Source organism: Trichophyton benhamiae, assembly GCF_000151125.1.
Source record: "Trichophyton benhamiae CBS 112371 chromosome Unknown Abenha-G-c-136h12.r1, whole genome shotgun sequence".
NCBI classification, from domain to species: Eukaryota; Fungi; Ascomycota; class Eurotiomycetes; order Onygenales; family Arthrodermataceae; genus Trichophyton; species Trichophyton benhamiae.
In genome coordinates this window covers 11,956-25,987 of record NW_003315078.1, presented here as the reverse complement: position 1 = coordinate 25,987, position 14,032 = coordinate 11,956, and the positions used below count along the sequence as shown (strand labels likewise).

The 14,032-nt window shown below is 48.0% G+C and overlaps 7 protein-coding genes across 7 annotated transcripts; 3 read left to right on the top strand and 4 right to left on the bottom strand.

Annotated features, from left to right (window-relative positions):
- Nucleotides 1–228: 228 nt before the first annotated feature.
- ARB_03548 (uncharacterized protein) lies at nt 229–825 on the bottom strand (the record flags this gene model as incomplete). Its single annotated transcript, XM_003010150.1, has 1 exon — nt 229–825. One exon carries the CDS (start codon nt 823–825, stop codon nt 229–231), a length of 597 nt encoding a protein of 198 aa, XP_003010196.1.
- An 831-nt stretch (nt 826–1,656) lies between these two features.
- On the top strand, nt 1,657–3,032 carry ARB_03547 (acyl-CoA:6-aminopenicillanic-acid- acyltransferase, putative; the record flags this gene model as incomplete). The annotated part of the gene is made up of 4 exons (XM_003010149.1): nt 1,657–1,692; nt 1,806–1,956; nt 2,106–2,251; nt 2,340–3,032. The coding sequence occupies 4 exons, from the start codon at nt 1,657–1,659 to the stop codon at nt 3,030–3,032; spliced, it is 1,026 nt and encodes a 341-aa protein (XP_003010195.1).
- A 575-nt stretch (nt 3,033–3,607) lies between these two features.
- On the bottom strand, nt 3,608–3,861 carry ARB_03546 (uncharacterized protein; the record flags this gene model as incomplete). Its single annotated transcript, XM_003010148.1, has 2 exons — nt 3,608–3,662; nt 3,746–3,861. The coding sequence occupies 2 exons, from the start codon at nt 3,859–3,861 to the stop codon at nt 3,608–3,610; spliced, it is 171 nt and encodes a 56-aa protein (XP_003010194.1).
- A 483-nt stretch (nt 3,862–4,344) lies between these two features.
- ARB_03545 (uncharacterized protein) lies at nt 4,345–5,732 on the top strand (the record flags this gene model as incomplete). Its single annotated transcript, XM_003010147.1, has 3 exons — nt 4,345–4,649; nt 4,784–5,408; nt 5,487–5,732. 3 exons carry the CDS (start codon nt 4,345–4,347, stop codon nt 5,730–5,732), a joined length of 1,176 nt encoding a protein of 391 aa, XP_003010193.1.
- An 888-nt stretch (nt 5,733–6,620) lies between these two features.
- On the bottom strand, nt 6,621–7,716 carry ARB_03544 (uncharacterized protein; the record flags this gene model as incomplete). The annotated part of the gene is made up of 2 exons (XM_003010146.1): nt 6,621–7,419; nt 7,499–7,716. 2 exons carry the CDS (start codon nt 7,714–7,716, stop codon nt 6,621–6,623), a joined length of 1,017 nt encoding a protein of 338 aa, XP_003010192.1.
- A 2,266-nt stretch (nt 7,717–9,982) lies between these two features.
- ARB_03543 (MFS transporter, putative) lies at nt 9,983–11,906 on the top strand (the record flags this gene model as incomplete). The annotated part of the gene is made up of 7 exons (XM_003010145.1): nt 9,983–10,223; nt 10,289–10,475; nt 10,534–10,600; nt 10,672–10,847; nt 10,903–11,169; nt 11,221–11,519; nt 11,584–11,906. 7 exons carry the CDS (start codon nt 9,983–9,985, stop codon nt 11,904–11,906), a joined length of 1,560 nt encoding a protein of 519 aa, XP_003010191.1.
- Nucleotides 11,907–12,017: 111 nt separating this feature from the next.
- Nucleotides 12,018–13,741, bottom strand: ARB_03542 (uncharacterized protein; the record flags this gene model as incomplete). Its single annotated transcript, XM_003010144.1, has 3 exons — nt 12,018–12,248; nt 12,351–13,394; nt 13,511–13,741. 3 exons carry the CDS (start codon nt 13,739–13,741, stop codon nt 12,018–12,020), a joined length of 1,506 nt encoding a protein of 501 aa, XP_003010190.1.
- Nucleotides 13,742–14,032: the final 291 nt, after the last annotated feature.

Sequence of the window (14,032 nt, the reverse complement as noted above, 5' to 3'; positions counted from 1 at the left end):
GTAATACACAAGGTACTTTCCGTCTTTCAGTCGATTGGAGGCGTACGACCTCAAGTATCTTGACATTTTCAAATTTGAGGACCTTTCCCCCTACCGAAAACCTCTTGGAGCCTCCGGCCCGGTCCGCTCTTGGCACTTTGTATATATCGTGCAGGAGATGTCGCTAAGGCGGCGTGCAGAATGAATTAATTGCATATTGACACCTATATAGGGAAAATGGTTCCGGGCTCACAACTCCGGAGTAGCTGCAATAACCGTTGCAACGACATACTCCCCGTCGTGAGAGATCGAGAGCTTCCCAGGCTGACCTACAGATCCTCCTTCACGAAGATATACCACCTCTGGTCGTCCGTCTCCGCCAGCTTCAGCTCGAATCATCACTTCCTTCCAGTTTACACTTGCCGCACCTCCAGGAGCCGCCTTCCGAGCCGCTTCTTTAGCAGCAAACCGTCCAGCTAGCCATCTTGCAATTTCCGTGGACGTCTGAGCAGTTATAGGTTGAGAAGGTAACTGGACATCAGAGGCAACAGACGACAGCTTGAACTTGGATTTGAAGTATGCCTGCTCCTGTTCGCAGAGTATACGACGGACAAATCTGGAGAGGGACGTTTTCTGGTTGGTAGCGGCGGCAGGGTCGAGACTGGTGCTGGCGGCGACGGAGCGGGCAACGAGTCGTTGGATACGGGGGATATGGACGATATCAGTGCCAATATTCAGCGCAAACGGGAACGGGAGCTGCTTCATTGGGGGATTTATGACAGTGATCTGGCTGTCGCTTAACGCTGCCCTTCTCTTCTCTGTTCTCTCTTCGAATTGTTGTCTCATCGTCGTCGTTTATCTTGACTTTAAGCTTCAAAAGCTCAAAAAGCTTCTCGAGGAAGCTAAAAGTGTTATATTACGTAATTGCCATGGAACATCAAAAGTCCGAGATCCCTGAAGTTTTTCCGGCGGTTGCTTTTAAGGGGAAAAAGTTAAGGTAAAAAAAGAGACATCAAAAGACGACGACGAGATGGACGTTTAGTTGGTGGAGAGACGATGAACAGACGGTGGCTGTTCCTCTGTCCCAGGTTTCATTCCGTAAAACGGCCTCTCGAGCAGTTGCTGGCGTCATGTGTGCATCTGAAAGACTGTCCATCCCGCGTAATCTAAGCTCCTCGGTGTATATTTAAGCTGCTGCTTGTAGCTCGGATCCTTCCTGCTCGTCTGTCTATCTGTAGCTTACTGCGGTATCTTGTCACGACGTAGGCTGGGCTGCTCGCCGCCAAAGAACGTCTGCAGTAGCAGTGTCCAGCAGAGTCAACCGTCTCTCTGTATATGCCGTAGCCGTAGCCGTCACCCTCGCCGTCCCTGCCGGTGACACAAAGAAGACACTTGGGCGATGGACCAAACGTCGTCGCTGGCTCGACCCGCTGATTGGCCGAGGGGGAGCTGCCATCCCCGCAGCCCTATTATTCGCTCGCTGGGCGAAAGGAGGGAGTTTGCCGAGTGTGTATCAGACGAGGGATACCGACAGTTTGCTACCCTTTCGCCCTGTTGAGGATCTCAAGTGGCCTGACTGACAGGGCTCGACCTGGATACCTAGCTAGTTAAACCAGTTATATATCGTTATCACAGCAACCGACGTTTCGTCCTCTGTCCACGGGAGGGGAGGTCACTATGCGCACCGTTGTCTGCCACGGAAGCCCATACGATGTAAGCTGATAATAACCCGCTCATACCAGCATCTCACGTCATAAACGTGTCGAACCCAGCTGACACTGAACCTTCTCCTGCTCATCTAGGTAGGGCGCCAGCATGGAGAACAGGCCTCCAAAGAGATACATGGAAGCTTAGACTTCTACAAGACTCTGCTGAAGCAGAAGTCGTCCATGTCTTGGGCTGAAGTATGCCGAACAGCGCTCAAGTTCCAGCCTCTGCTGGAGACGACATTTCCAAACTATATGCAAGAGATACGAGGTGAGCTATTCGTTTTATCGCTGACATATTTATATCAGCATGTTGGCCTGGTCTGGCTGGCACCTCTGTTACACCGGTTCCAAGTTCTGCTCTGTACGCTTAGTCTTTTTTTTTTTTTTTGCTGCCGCCTATTGACACTTTCTTAACAGGAATCGCACAGGGAGCTGGTGTTGACGTGAAATCAGTACTGGCGTTGAATGTGCGTACCGAGATTGCATATGGCATGTTTGATGATGGATGCACAGCCTTCTCATGGAGGAATCCAAGTGCAAGCTTCCTTGCACAGAACTGGGATGTAAGTTGATACAACCGGCAGAGAAACATATACCCAAATACCATCTCCCACCTCTCTCTCTCTCTCTCTAACGGGTATTGTTATTCAGTGGGAAGATGACCAGGCGCCAAATCTCATCTCGTTGCACATCGCACCCCTAGATACGTCAAAGCCAACTATCCATATGGTCACCGAGGCTGGCATTATTGGCAAGGTTGGCCTTAACTCCAAAGGCGTCGGAGTCACCCTTAACGCCATCAAGGCAGAAGGCGTAGACTTCACCCGGCTGCCCTGCCACCTTGCTCTCAGACTAGCACTGGAAAGTTCCTCGCGTGTCGACGCCATTGGCAAACTAGGAAAAGTAGGTGTTGCATCGGCATGCCATATCACTATTGCCGACTACACAGGTGGTACTGGCCTCGAGTGCTCGTCTATGGATATAGCATGGCTCAACATGGGCGATTTCATGGAGAGCAGACCAGATATCATCACTCATACAAATCACTTTGTGCACAACCACAAGAACGGCTTGAAGTCCGTGATGTTCATGCCTGACAGCGAGGCCCGTCTGGCCAGGCTAAGAGAACTGCTGGCCCAGAGCGGGCCCAAGCCAGAGTTTGAGAGGATAGAAGAAATCCTGAAGGACGAGAAGGGATACCCGACCTCCATATGCCGACAGGCAAAAGGTGAGAATACAACGTCCACGTTGTTTAGCATTATCATGAACCTTAGGCAGTTGAAGGCCACTGTGATTGTTGGAAGGCCTGTTGACCCCCAAGGGGTTCTTGAGTTGAAGCCTTGATATGGGGGTATATGACTGATTATGTTAGGTTTATTTTTTTTATCCCCCCCCCTTTTTTCATGGTATATAGCATCTTGATGATTTCCTTCATGTCGCTTTTCGTGGTTTTATACGTTCATCCTTTACTTGGGCGTACCTAGTTCTCTTAACGTTAGTATATAGTGATGAAATCGATTTCATACAGACCGTGACCGTGGCTGTAATAATAAACAAGTGTTCAATGCCCGTGTTAGAAGATCCATAAAAGTGAGAGAAGTTGATCCAATATGTGAGAATCATGCCAAAAAAAAGTCTATTCATGCCGACACGATATCTATCATTCTCAGCGGGTAACCTAGTACACAGACACGTATGCACGCATTAAACAACCACGGAGATCTCTTTTCGCGCGCATTCAATGAAAAATCAATGCAAAAGGGAAAACCCGCCGCTGTACATATATTTTACATATATCAAGTCTTCCCGCTCACGCCGGCAAATCGAGGTCAAAGATTCGTCGAGGAGTAAAAGCGACGAAGTGATAGAGGAGAATCCAGGAAGAGGACGGCAGGTACGGGTTATACGGGTAGGCGAATTTAGTGCTTGGCTTTGGCCTTGGAGTCTTCGGTCTCAACGCTCTTGAGGAATTCCCTATAACAAAGGTGTTAGCATCATGTCCAACCCGTTTCCAAATGCCTAAGAAAATTATTGTAGGATTAAACCCCTCGACGTACTGGATGAAAGCCTCCTCGTCCTTGCTGCTGGCCTTGATTGGTGGGGCCTGAGCCTTGCTCTGCTTTCCTGGGAGGGCAAAGTAGATGCCGCCGGCAGTGCCACCGAGGACGGTCATGGCAAGCTAATTGAGGAAGAAACGTATCAGTAACAGACAACCCAATATAAATCGATAGCAGATATAATGGTGGCGACCCGTCACGGATGATCCTTTCAATCCGACGGGACCATCGGGGGCGTTAGGGAAGATGAGTGAGAACGTACGACGTGAGAACCGACTTTGCGGCCGAGGATAGTGTACGTGGCAACCATTGTGAAGGTGGTAAAGTTTCAGAAAGGTGTGTAGACCCTGGAATGCGACGTAGAGTGGCGGCGAGAGATCTCAATGCTGGTGCTGGCGAGCTGGGCTGGACAGAGCAACTTCTGCTTCTTCCTCGAAGTTGTTGCTGTTTTGCAAGTTCGACGTCGAATCGGCAAACGATTCACGTGATTAGTAACATAAGCAATGCTTAATAATATATGATTCAGCAGGGCTGGGATGACGTAAGGGGTTCCCCGGCTCTTGCCGCCGCTTTTGCCTGGCCGAGCGGGCTTCTTCTAGATGCGCTGGGAAGCTCCGTGTTTGCGAACGACCTCCTTCGTGTTGAGACGGCCTGATCGAAGTCCTTCTTGTCTCTCACGATACATCCGCAGTGTCCTGAGAGTGAGAAGCGAAAACTGGATTTACACTAATAATAGCTATCTTACCCTACAGCTTCAAACAGCTCGAGCTATGGCCAAGGACGAGCATGTTGCCGTGACGGGCGACTCTAAGCCGGCGGTGCCTCGCACCCGCAGACTGACCCCTGAGCTGCAGAAGCTCGTCGACCGTGAGGAGGAAATACTGGACCAGCTTTACGAGGGCAAGTAAGGCTAACTCCATCCTTTGAATCGTGTTCTTTTACCCTTCAACTATTCCGAGGGGTGGGATTAAGCCCCTCCGTTGCCTGATTGCTACTTGGGACGCCACTGTACTCACGCACACATCTGGCTGGCTATAGCTCGGTAGATACTGTTGATACCGGATATCGATACTCGGCCTACGCAGCTCGAATCCGGACGCTGCTTCTTTCTGCACACCGTTATGTCGCATATACATCGGACATTGGAGAGTCTTTTCGGCCGGTGGCACATCCATGGCTGGTTAAGGGCGCCTACGGTGTCTCCTGGGCATATATCTTTGGGGATGTCGCTAACGAAGGATACAAGGCATACCTACGAAACCAGGAGATACTCGCTCCAAAGAGCGATGCTTTCCGGAAGGCGACTGAGGCCATTGCTGCTGGAGACGTTGATTTGAAAAGCAGTGCTGACCGCAAGGCACTGGAGGAGCACTTTATGAACAAGGCTGCACTTAAGGACGCCGAAGAGACATTAACCTCAACAGCATGTCCCAAACACCCAATGCCGTGGAAAGATCCCGAAGAAGATACTCTAGTTCCATGGCCTACTAAAAAGATCCCTCTGAGCGAGGATTACCGCTCCGTTATGGCTGAGAGGGCCGTGTTCCAGTCCATTGCCAGTATGGGCTTACCTGCATTCACAATTCACTCGATCGTCAAGTACTCTGGCCGAGCCATGAAGAACATGAAGGGCGTATTTTTCAGAACTTGGGCACCAATTGGGGTAAGTCAGGCCACTCCAACGCATGATTAAACCGGGGTTTACAGCGCTGACATTTCGCCTCTCTCGTTGACGTAACAGCTTGGACTTTCCGTTGTCCCAGCCCTACCGTATCTGTTCGACAAACCCGTTGAAGAAGCGGTCCAATGGGCGTTCCACAACGCCTTCCTCATGTTCGGTGGACCTAATGCCGTTCCTCAGGAAACTCTACCCCAAGGAGCATTCTCGGAGGCCTTCCATGCAGCGCAGGCTGTGAAAAAACAGCGGCAAGAAGAGCGAGAGCGTCGAAGGGAAGAACGACGACTTCGACGCGAGAAGTCTGAATAAAAGCTTAAGCGACATACGCACCATCCTTGACCTACTTATAGCTTTAGCCCCGTTATACCCACAGTCCCCTTTAGACTGTCGTACGCCAAGTTCTGACCAAGCATTGTTACCCGCCAGTGGCTCACATCTATATCCAAGGCATATTAACCATCTCTTCTTATTTTGTCCAAACTCCCCTTTGTCTGAAATAATGTCCGTCTTGTATATCCACTACTTACTCACCTGCATTCCGCATTGTATAACAAAAAGCGCAAAATGATTGATGTAACGTAGCTAATCCAGGCATTTCCCTTGCTTTGATCGAATCCTTGCCGCAAGTATTAATCAAGGAACCAATGCACGTACTCCCATAAGGTGGTATATACAATTCAACATGCTGTATTCGCTAAGTGTATAATTTATAAACAAGAAAGTCTAGAACTTTTTAGTCTTTTAGACCCCATGGATAACAGAACAGAAACCTGGACGGGCGTCTTGAATCTCCTGTACATAACGCCGTGAATCTATCAATTCGCTCATAGTGTTCCCAAGAAAAAAATCCAAGTCTATTTAACCAAGCCAGAAATTCAAGTAAACGGACGGGGAAAAGGTCATGAAGGGGGCAACGACAGGCACTTATTACCCCAGAGATATAGAAAATGGATCCGTATGAACATTAATCAGGAGGAGTATAACGCAAAGGAAGACACATTGAGCGTCCTTCGTATAGATCAAATGCATCTAATGGCTCGGAAGTGTTAGCGTTATATGTTGATGCAAACGGTATGTGGTGATCCGGGGTCTGTTGCTTGGAGATGCATTGGCGCTTCTTGTCCCCTGCTGGTGCTCGCTAATGAGGTTGCAGTAGACCGACAGGGTCTCCCGGTATCTCATGCATGAAAGAAGTATTTAAGATCTCTGCCCCGGGTCAATAGAGCTCATAAATCTTTCTCTCATTCTTGTATTCACCACGCCACCAACACCATAGGCTGGCAGAATTCGTCCAATTCTAGCAATACAGCTTGGGACCCAGTCTCTCTTCACGCGAGCCCATCTATCAGCTGCTGGTAACCCGCCGGGAGGCTGGCGATTATAGAGGTCCAGTCCTAACAAGTGGAAGGGCGTGCTGATTAGCTGGATAGAAGCCGGGATGGCGAATTGAGCAATGGCATATTTCGACTTCGGATTTGATGCAACCGCATCTGGTACGTATCTGGCTACTATGGGCGGGAGATTGAAGGAGGCAAAGATGGTGATACTATCACGGAAGCAGAAGAGACCATATGATGTTATTGGAATCTTTGGTGCGCTTTGCGGTAGGCAGGCGGCCGCTGCTTTGATCTGTGGAGTCACGGCAGCAGCGGTCGGGGCCTGTGCGGATGCTGATGAGGGCTTGTTTCCTTGTCCTTGGGTTCCAAATATCTTAACAAACCGGGAGTCTTTATACACGCATATTGACATGTTCACCATGGCCGTGGTTAGGAATTTCATGAATCCAGTGGATACATTGTTGTAAGCCTTATCTTCCATGGTGGACACGGCAGTGTCGATCAGGTTGGCAGAGAGGTAGGTGGATGAGTAGAGGGTGTAAATGAGCAGGAAGGGAGTCGAAGTGAGGAATCGATGGGGTTTTGTTATCATGCCCTTTAACGATGAGGCCAAACTCGATTGGATTGATATACCCTTTGCTGCTTTCTCAATAATCGACCTAACACCAACCCAATTGTCAGTTCCGTATCCATACTAAATAGAGATATATCATCACAGCAGGGTGACTCAAGACTCACTTGTCGATAATGGTGATCATCGGACATATGAGGGCACCAGCAGTTGCAGCACTAACCACATCGACTGCCAGCCTTGATCCCAGGTCCCTTGTATTCCATCTCCGAGCGCCCCCGAGGACGGTCTCTGGCACATGAAGTTGGCGCGGCTCAAGGAAGCCCTGGCGGCCGTCAACTGGAGTGACAGCCCCCGCCTTGGACTCGACTCCTTCTCGAGACATCTCGGTATAGCACAGCGGTTGTTGGCACGCTTTTGGGTACTCGATAAGAGAACGGAAGGAGTCAAAAGAACCCGCGAGGACTTATTCCGGCATGAGACAATGAGTTCTCCGGTAATGTCTGAGATACTTCCGGGTATCGGGGAACAAAAAGGCGAAGTTAGTTCTCAGCTTATATAGGAGTCCAACGCGGCAGCACACGAAAGACGACCGTCTCATCCAGGCTGTCCTCGAGATATTCGTCCGCCAGAGAGAGAAAAAGCCCCAGCCAGCGCCTTTTCAGTCTGGCCTGCTCGGGCATCCCTGGCACCTTTTTAAAAGCAAAAAGCCTCTTGGGCGAGTTCAAGTACAATCACGTGATCAATTCCGGGATGACCCCTGCGAAACGGGCGCATCGAGATTGGCTGGCAGAGGCAAAAAAAGAAAGAAAAGCAAGCAAGCAAAGCAAATAATAAAGATGGAGAAGGGGGAGAAAAAGATGCAGGTTTCATGGCAGCTTGAGGCCGAACTAGCCTGCGGAACCGGGGGACCGAGACCTTTCCGGCCAGTAGCGTTGCTGGACAGCGTTGGGGTTGCTTCGTTGCTTCTTCGCTGGCTGGCTGGTTCTTCTCAAGTCGTCCTTGCAAGAGTGTCAGCCGAGTTGGTCGAGAGCCAGAGAAAAAGCAACCATCGTCGTCCTCACCAATGAACGGGAGTCGGGTTGGTGATATCGTCGGATAGAGCAGTTCATTTCCTATCCTCTCGAGGGATAGGATCGCGTTGTCGCGGTTCGGAGCGAAGAAGCAATATGGACGGTGTGACTTTGATAGACAAGTCGTTTCTCAAAGATGAGTTGTTCATGCGAGTTACATCTCAACCGTCTTTTGCCCGGGATATAAAGCTCTGTGTTCATTAATTCTTGTCAGCCTGCGACTTGATTGATAACTAACCGCCACAGGGTATGATCACAATACTTTCATTGTCTGCAATGGACAAGCCAATTAATTATAGGGTACTCGATGACCTCGCCACTCACCACGAAACAATGTCGGTAGCCGAATACCTGATAGCCGGAGATGAGAGGATAACTTAACACGAAAGGAGCTAGGGGAGACTGCTAGTGCAAATGGAATATACCCCTTGATAACAACACCAACTCCGGACCATGGGAAACATATGTAGGATGCTCGTTAATGATATTTATTTCTCTATATAGGATGTATCAGCTTGATATATCCGTCTATTTTAACCAGTAATAACTGCCTTGGAAGTTCGAATTATAGCCTCACTGGCGAATCCAAGGAACTCATTTCTATCTCTTCTATTTTTTCTCCACGCCTGGATGCAGCAAACTCGGGCTTCTAACGAACTTCGGGGTTAGCAATACCGCGCTGGCATCTCTCGTTATTTCTATAACGTTTTCTTGTGCTAGTGAGCAAGTTCTATGAAAAGATATCTATTATCCCTGCCATATCTTCCTTCTCGCCTTGGGTATCACTTGTGCCATCAGCACCGAAATCGAAGATTTCGTCTTTTGTCTGATTCAAAAGATTTGTCCTCCAACTCGTGGTGGCAGGTAGTTTCTGATTTTGCGATCCCCACTGAACGAACGCATTGAATATTTAGACAATGAGGCCATCATTGTATCCCGATATTGGAGAACATATGGATGAAATCATCATTAACACTGGGCTCTGGATTACCGCAACCATGGTAACCGAGCGGCCCTTGAACCGTAACCTAAATCTCACTAACTGGACACTTCTAAATCTAGCATTTGAACATAGTTTCAAATCCATGGTAAGGCGAATCTGATATCCGAAGTCATATTATGATGATTCATATAATACTGGAAAGATATCATCTATCAGTGGACTAACTGGTGGGTAACTAGTCGGTGAGAAGCGAGGAATATGCGCTATATACAGTCTCTTTCACACAAAAACGCGCCATTTCTAAACGTCTGGAGTCATGTATTATCTGTCCTAGAACTCCAGATCAGCTGGGCATCTAAATGACTTGAAAGAGTGATAGGATTGAATAGCCGAGGCTTCAAGATGAAGCATCACTTATAGTACGGTCGAATTGCTGTCTGTCGGTTAACGTGTTCGATGTAACCAGCTCTTCGTATACTCGACTAGGATAATCGTCCAGGATAAGGCGCTAGTTAGGCGATCTGGCCCCGGTCCGAATATCAATTTACCCCAGATAAATTTCAACGATGCTCTGCAGTTGAACAACCCCAAACCCATAATTGCCGACATCTCCCATACCACACCATCGGGACCCGATGAATCCAGATATATCTCCACCGCCTAAACTCGAGAAGGCTGATGAACCAAATATTGGACTAGACAATGATAAAAGCCCAACATCTGTTGATGTGGAGAGAGATGAAGCGGACGAGGTCCTTAGGTCTGTCCAAGCCTATTCACCAGAGGAAGCAAAGCGGATATTGAGAAAAGTTGACTATCGATTCATTCCACTGCTTACCCTGCTTTATCTGCTTGCCTTTATCGATAGAGGCAACAGTACGTATAGGTCACTATTATTTAGTTATTCGCTTTACATGACGGAATGCTAACCTGCTGACTAGTTGCAAATGCCAAAATTGCCGGTCTGGAGAAGGATTTGCATCTGGTAGGCTATCAGTACAATATAGCATTGACACTCTTCTTCGTTCCATACGGTCTGTTTGAAGTTCCTAGCAATATCATCCTTAAAATCTTGCGACCATCAGTATGGATTGCTATCATGATGCTGGGATGGGGTACCGTTACTACGTAAGTGTTCCCAAGGGACTTCTTCATAATAGCAGTTTCAACTAACACCAGGTTCTAGATTGCTGGGAGTAGTCCAGAGTTACCAGGGTCTGCTTATTGCTAGATTCTTCCTAGGTGTAGCCGAGGTATCTACAAATTATGAGCCATATCTATACCTAATACAGCAATTGGTGGCTGACTTGGATGAACTATACAGTCTGGCTTCTTCCCAGCAGCTACCTATCTTTTGACAATATGGTACAAGCGTTATGAAGTTCAGCATCGAATGGCCATCTTTTACGGTTCTGCTTCCTTGTCTGGAGCATTTTCAGGCCTCCTTGCATTCGCCATCCAAAAGATGCACGGTATTGCAAATCTTGCGGGATGGCGTTGGTAGGTCGTTGTTTATTGAGTGGGAAACGGGCAATTGACTAAAACATGGAGATAGGATATTCATACTTGAAGGCCTCCTACCTGTTGCTTTCTCCATTGTGATCTGGTTTATACTCCCGGACAGCCCTGGGAGAGCAAAGTTTTTAACCAAGGACGAGAAGGAGTTTATTATAAACAGACTGTCTCTCGAGACGGGTTCTGGACAAGGCCGAGTTACTAACAATGACAAGATCACACCCAGACATGTCCTAGCTGCTTTCAAAGAATGGAAGATCTACTGCGCTATACTGATGTTCTGGGCGAATACTATTGGCGTTTATGGGTATGTATATGCCTCCCACTAGGGATAAATGGGCAGCTAAGAGCTATCTAGATTTACTGCAACGGTGCCTACAGTTATCAATGATCTTGGATATACTGCAGCGCAAGCTCAGCTGTTGACTATACCTATATATGTTGTGGCAACCATAGGGATTCTAGTATTCGCTTATCTCTCTGATCGCTATGAGCAGAGAACTCCATTTATCATTGCTGGGAATACAATTGCCCTTTTGGGATTTGCAGCACAGCTAGCCATTCCACATCCTCGATATCCTGGGTTGACATATGGAATGCTGTTCCTCGTTGCTTCTGGACTGTACTCGGCTTTCACCCCTGTGCTATGTCTCGTTGGTATGTTTTATTTCACTTATAGGCTCTAGATATAGTCAAGGGGTATCACTAACCGATCCTCTAGCTAATAATCTTGCACCCTCATCCAAGCGAGCCGTTGGGATGGCTATTCTGATTTCCATTGGTAACTGGGGCGGCATAGCTGGATCGAATATATATCTCGCTAAAGAGAAACCAAAATACCCGACAGGTTTTGGAGTTTCTTTGGCAATATGTGGAATTGCAATTATAACAGCTATATTCCTCCGAGTGGAATTCAAGAGGGTAAACGACCAGCGGGATAAGCTAATTGCGGAACAAGGAGAAGGAAATATCAGAGCTAGGTATACAGAGAAGGAGTTGTTAGATATGGGTGACTTGAGCCCATTTTTCAGGTATACCCTTTGACCTCATGGCTAGATTGAAAAGGGCAAAGGCAGAAAAGCCGAAAATAGTTCGCACAGATTGCAGTGACCTGCTACTTATTCATCCAAAGTAGCTGCAAATCTAACTGCCAAGTTAATTTTTCAGTTTGGAAATAAATATACACTTAACATTTAACATTCCTCCGTTGGAAGGCGGTTGGACGCCATTCCATAGTAATATGGTCGTGATATGTTTTATAACACAGTTTACCGGGAACGCCTGCAGGATGGGAATCAAAAAATGATGGAGGTTGAGGGAAAAAAAAAAGAAAAAAAGAGTCAGATTATTAGGCTGTGGAACTCTGGTTGATGTTTTGGAAGCCCTCTAATGTGACATTAACAGCACCAGCTTGGACCAGCTATTCCAACAGATCTGTTAGTACATCGTAATTTGAACGGGTGTGGAAAAGGGGAGGTAACGGCTTACAGCTCTTCTCAAATCATCGATTAGATCATCTGCATCTTCAATACCTACGCAAAGACGGATCAGGTCTTCGGGCATGGCCCTCTCCTTACGAGTCTTTGCATCGATACTGGCATGGCTCATACGGCATGGCATGCTGATTAAACTGTTCACGCAACCAAAGCTGACGCTGATTGCCCATAGCTTTGCACTTTCGACGATGCGTTCACTTATCATCACATCTCCCGTCTCAAACGAAAGAACAGCGCCAGCTCCTCGAGCCATTGTCCAATGGAGGTCATACTGAGGATGTGATTTCAGGCCCGGATATCGAACTCTGAACCCGTGTGATTCAAGAAACTCGGCAATTCGCTGGGCATTATTTTGTTGCTGTTCCATGCGAACCTTGAGCGTCTTGACGCCACGAAGGAGAAGCCATGAATCAAATGGTGACAGACCGCACCCAGAGGCATTTATGGGGAAGTATAGCTTGTCTCCGAGTGCTAGGTCATTAACCGCAATGACACCTGCCATCAAGTCGTGGTGACCGGAGAGGTACTTAGTTCCACTCTCATATACAATATCAGCACCCAGGTCTAGCGGGTTAAGCAGCAGTGGGGAAAGCATGGTGTTGTCTACAGCAACTAAAGCACCAGGATTTTTAGCATGGGTCACTGTGGAGATTCGGCGTATATCAACGATTTTAATCAATGGGTTTGTAGGAGTCTCAAGCAAGACCATAGCTGTCCTGGAGTTGAGGACCTGCTCAACATTTTCGGGATTGGTAGTATCGACATGGTGTACAATGATTCCTCCATGGGTAGACAGGTATTTGAGAAGTCGGTTGGTCCCTCCATAAAGATCGTCTCCCGTTACCACTTCATCCCCAGGCTTGAGGAGTCGCGTGATCACATCCAACGCCGCCATGCCGGACGATACGACGAGTGCTCGCTGTGCCGACATAATCTTAGCCAAGTGACGTTCAAGATGTGTTCTAGTAGGGTTCCCCGATCGTGTGTAGTCGTATTCACCGCCCCCACCGCCCGATGTCTGTTTGAATGTAGCACTCTGTGTATGGTAGAGCAGGTTAGTAAAGCAGCAGAATAAGCGCAATTAACGCAGATATTAACAGGACTATAGCCATCATGACTAAGGTAGGAGGATATCGTAGTGATGATACTTACCTGGTATATCGGTACGCTGCTGGCATTGAACTGGTCATTACCCTCGGTATACACTAATTCAGTTGCCAGGGCATATCTCCTCCCCGCCCTTGGGCTTGACGGAGCCGGTGATGGCGGCAGGTCATGTCCAGCTAAGTCAACATGTGGGAATGCCTTTTTCACAGCGCTGCCATCCTTGCCGGCTGTAGCAGCAGCAATAGCCCCTGGCGGGGGAGGGCCTGATTCGGACATCACGGGTGTCAATTATAAGAGAGAACAAACAAGACGGTAAAAGAAACAAAAGTCCAAAATGATAAGCAGCTGTAGTAATAGTAGGTGTCAATATATGCCAGGAATATGCCAGACAAGGACCTCTTGTGGTTTTGATATCAAGAGGGCTGGCCGTGACTCCTCGTACTTTTCCCCAGCAAAAGCGATCGCGTCATCTAAAGCTGGAACACAGATATTATGTAATCCCCGGCTTCGGCAACTGAGGTTCCAAGGTATCGAAGAGATAGGGGCAAAGCGGGCGATGCAGAGATG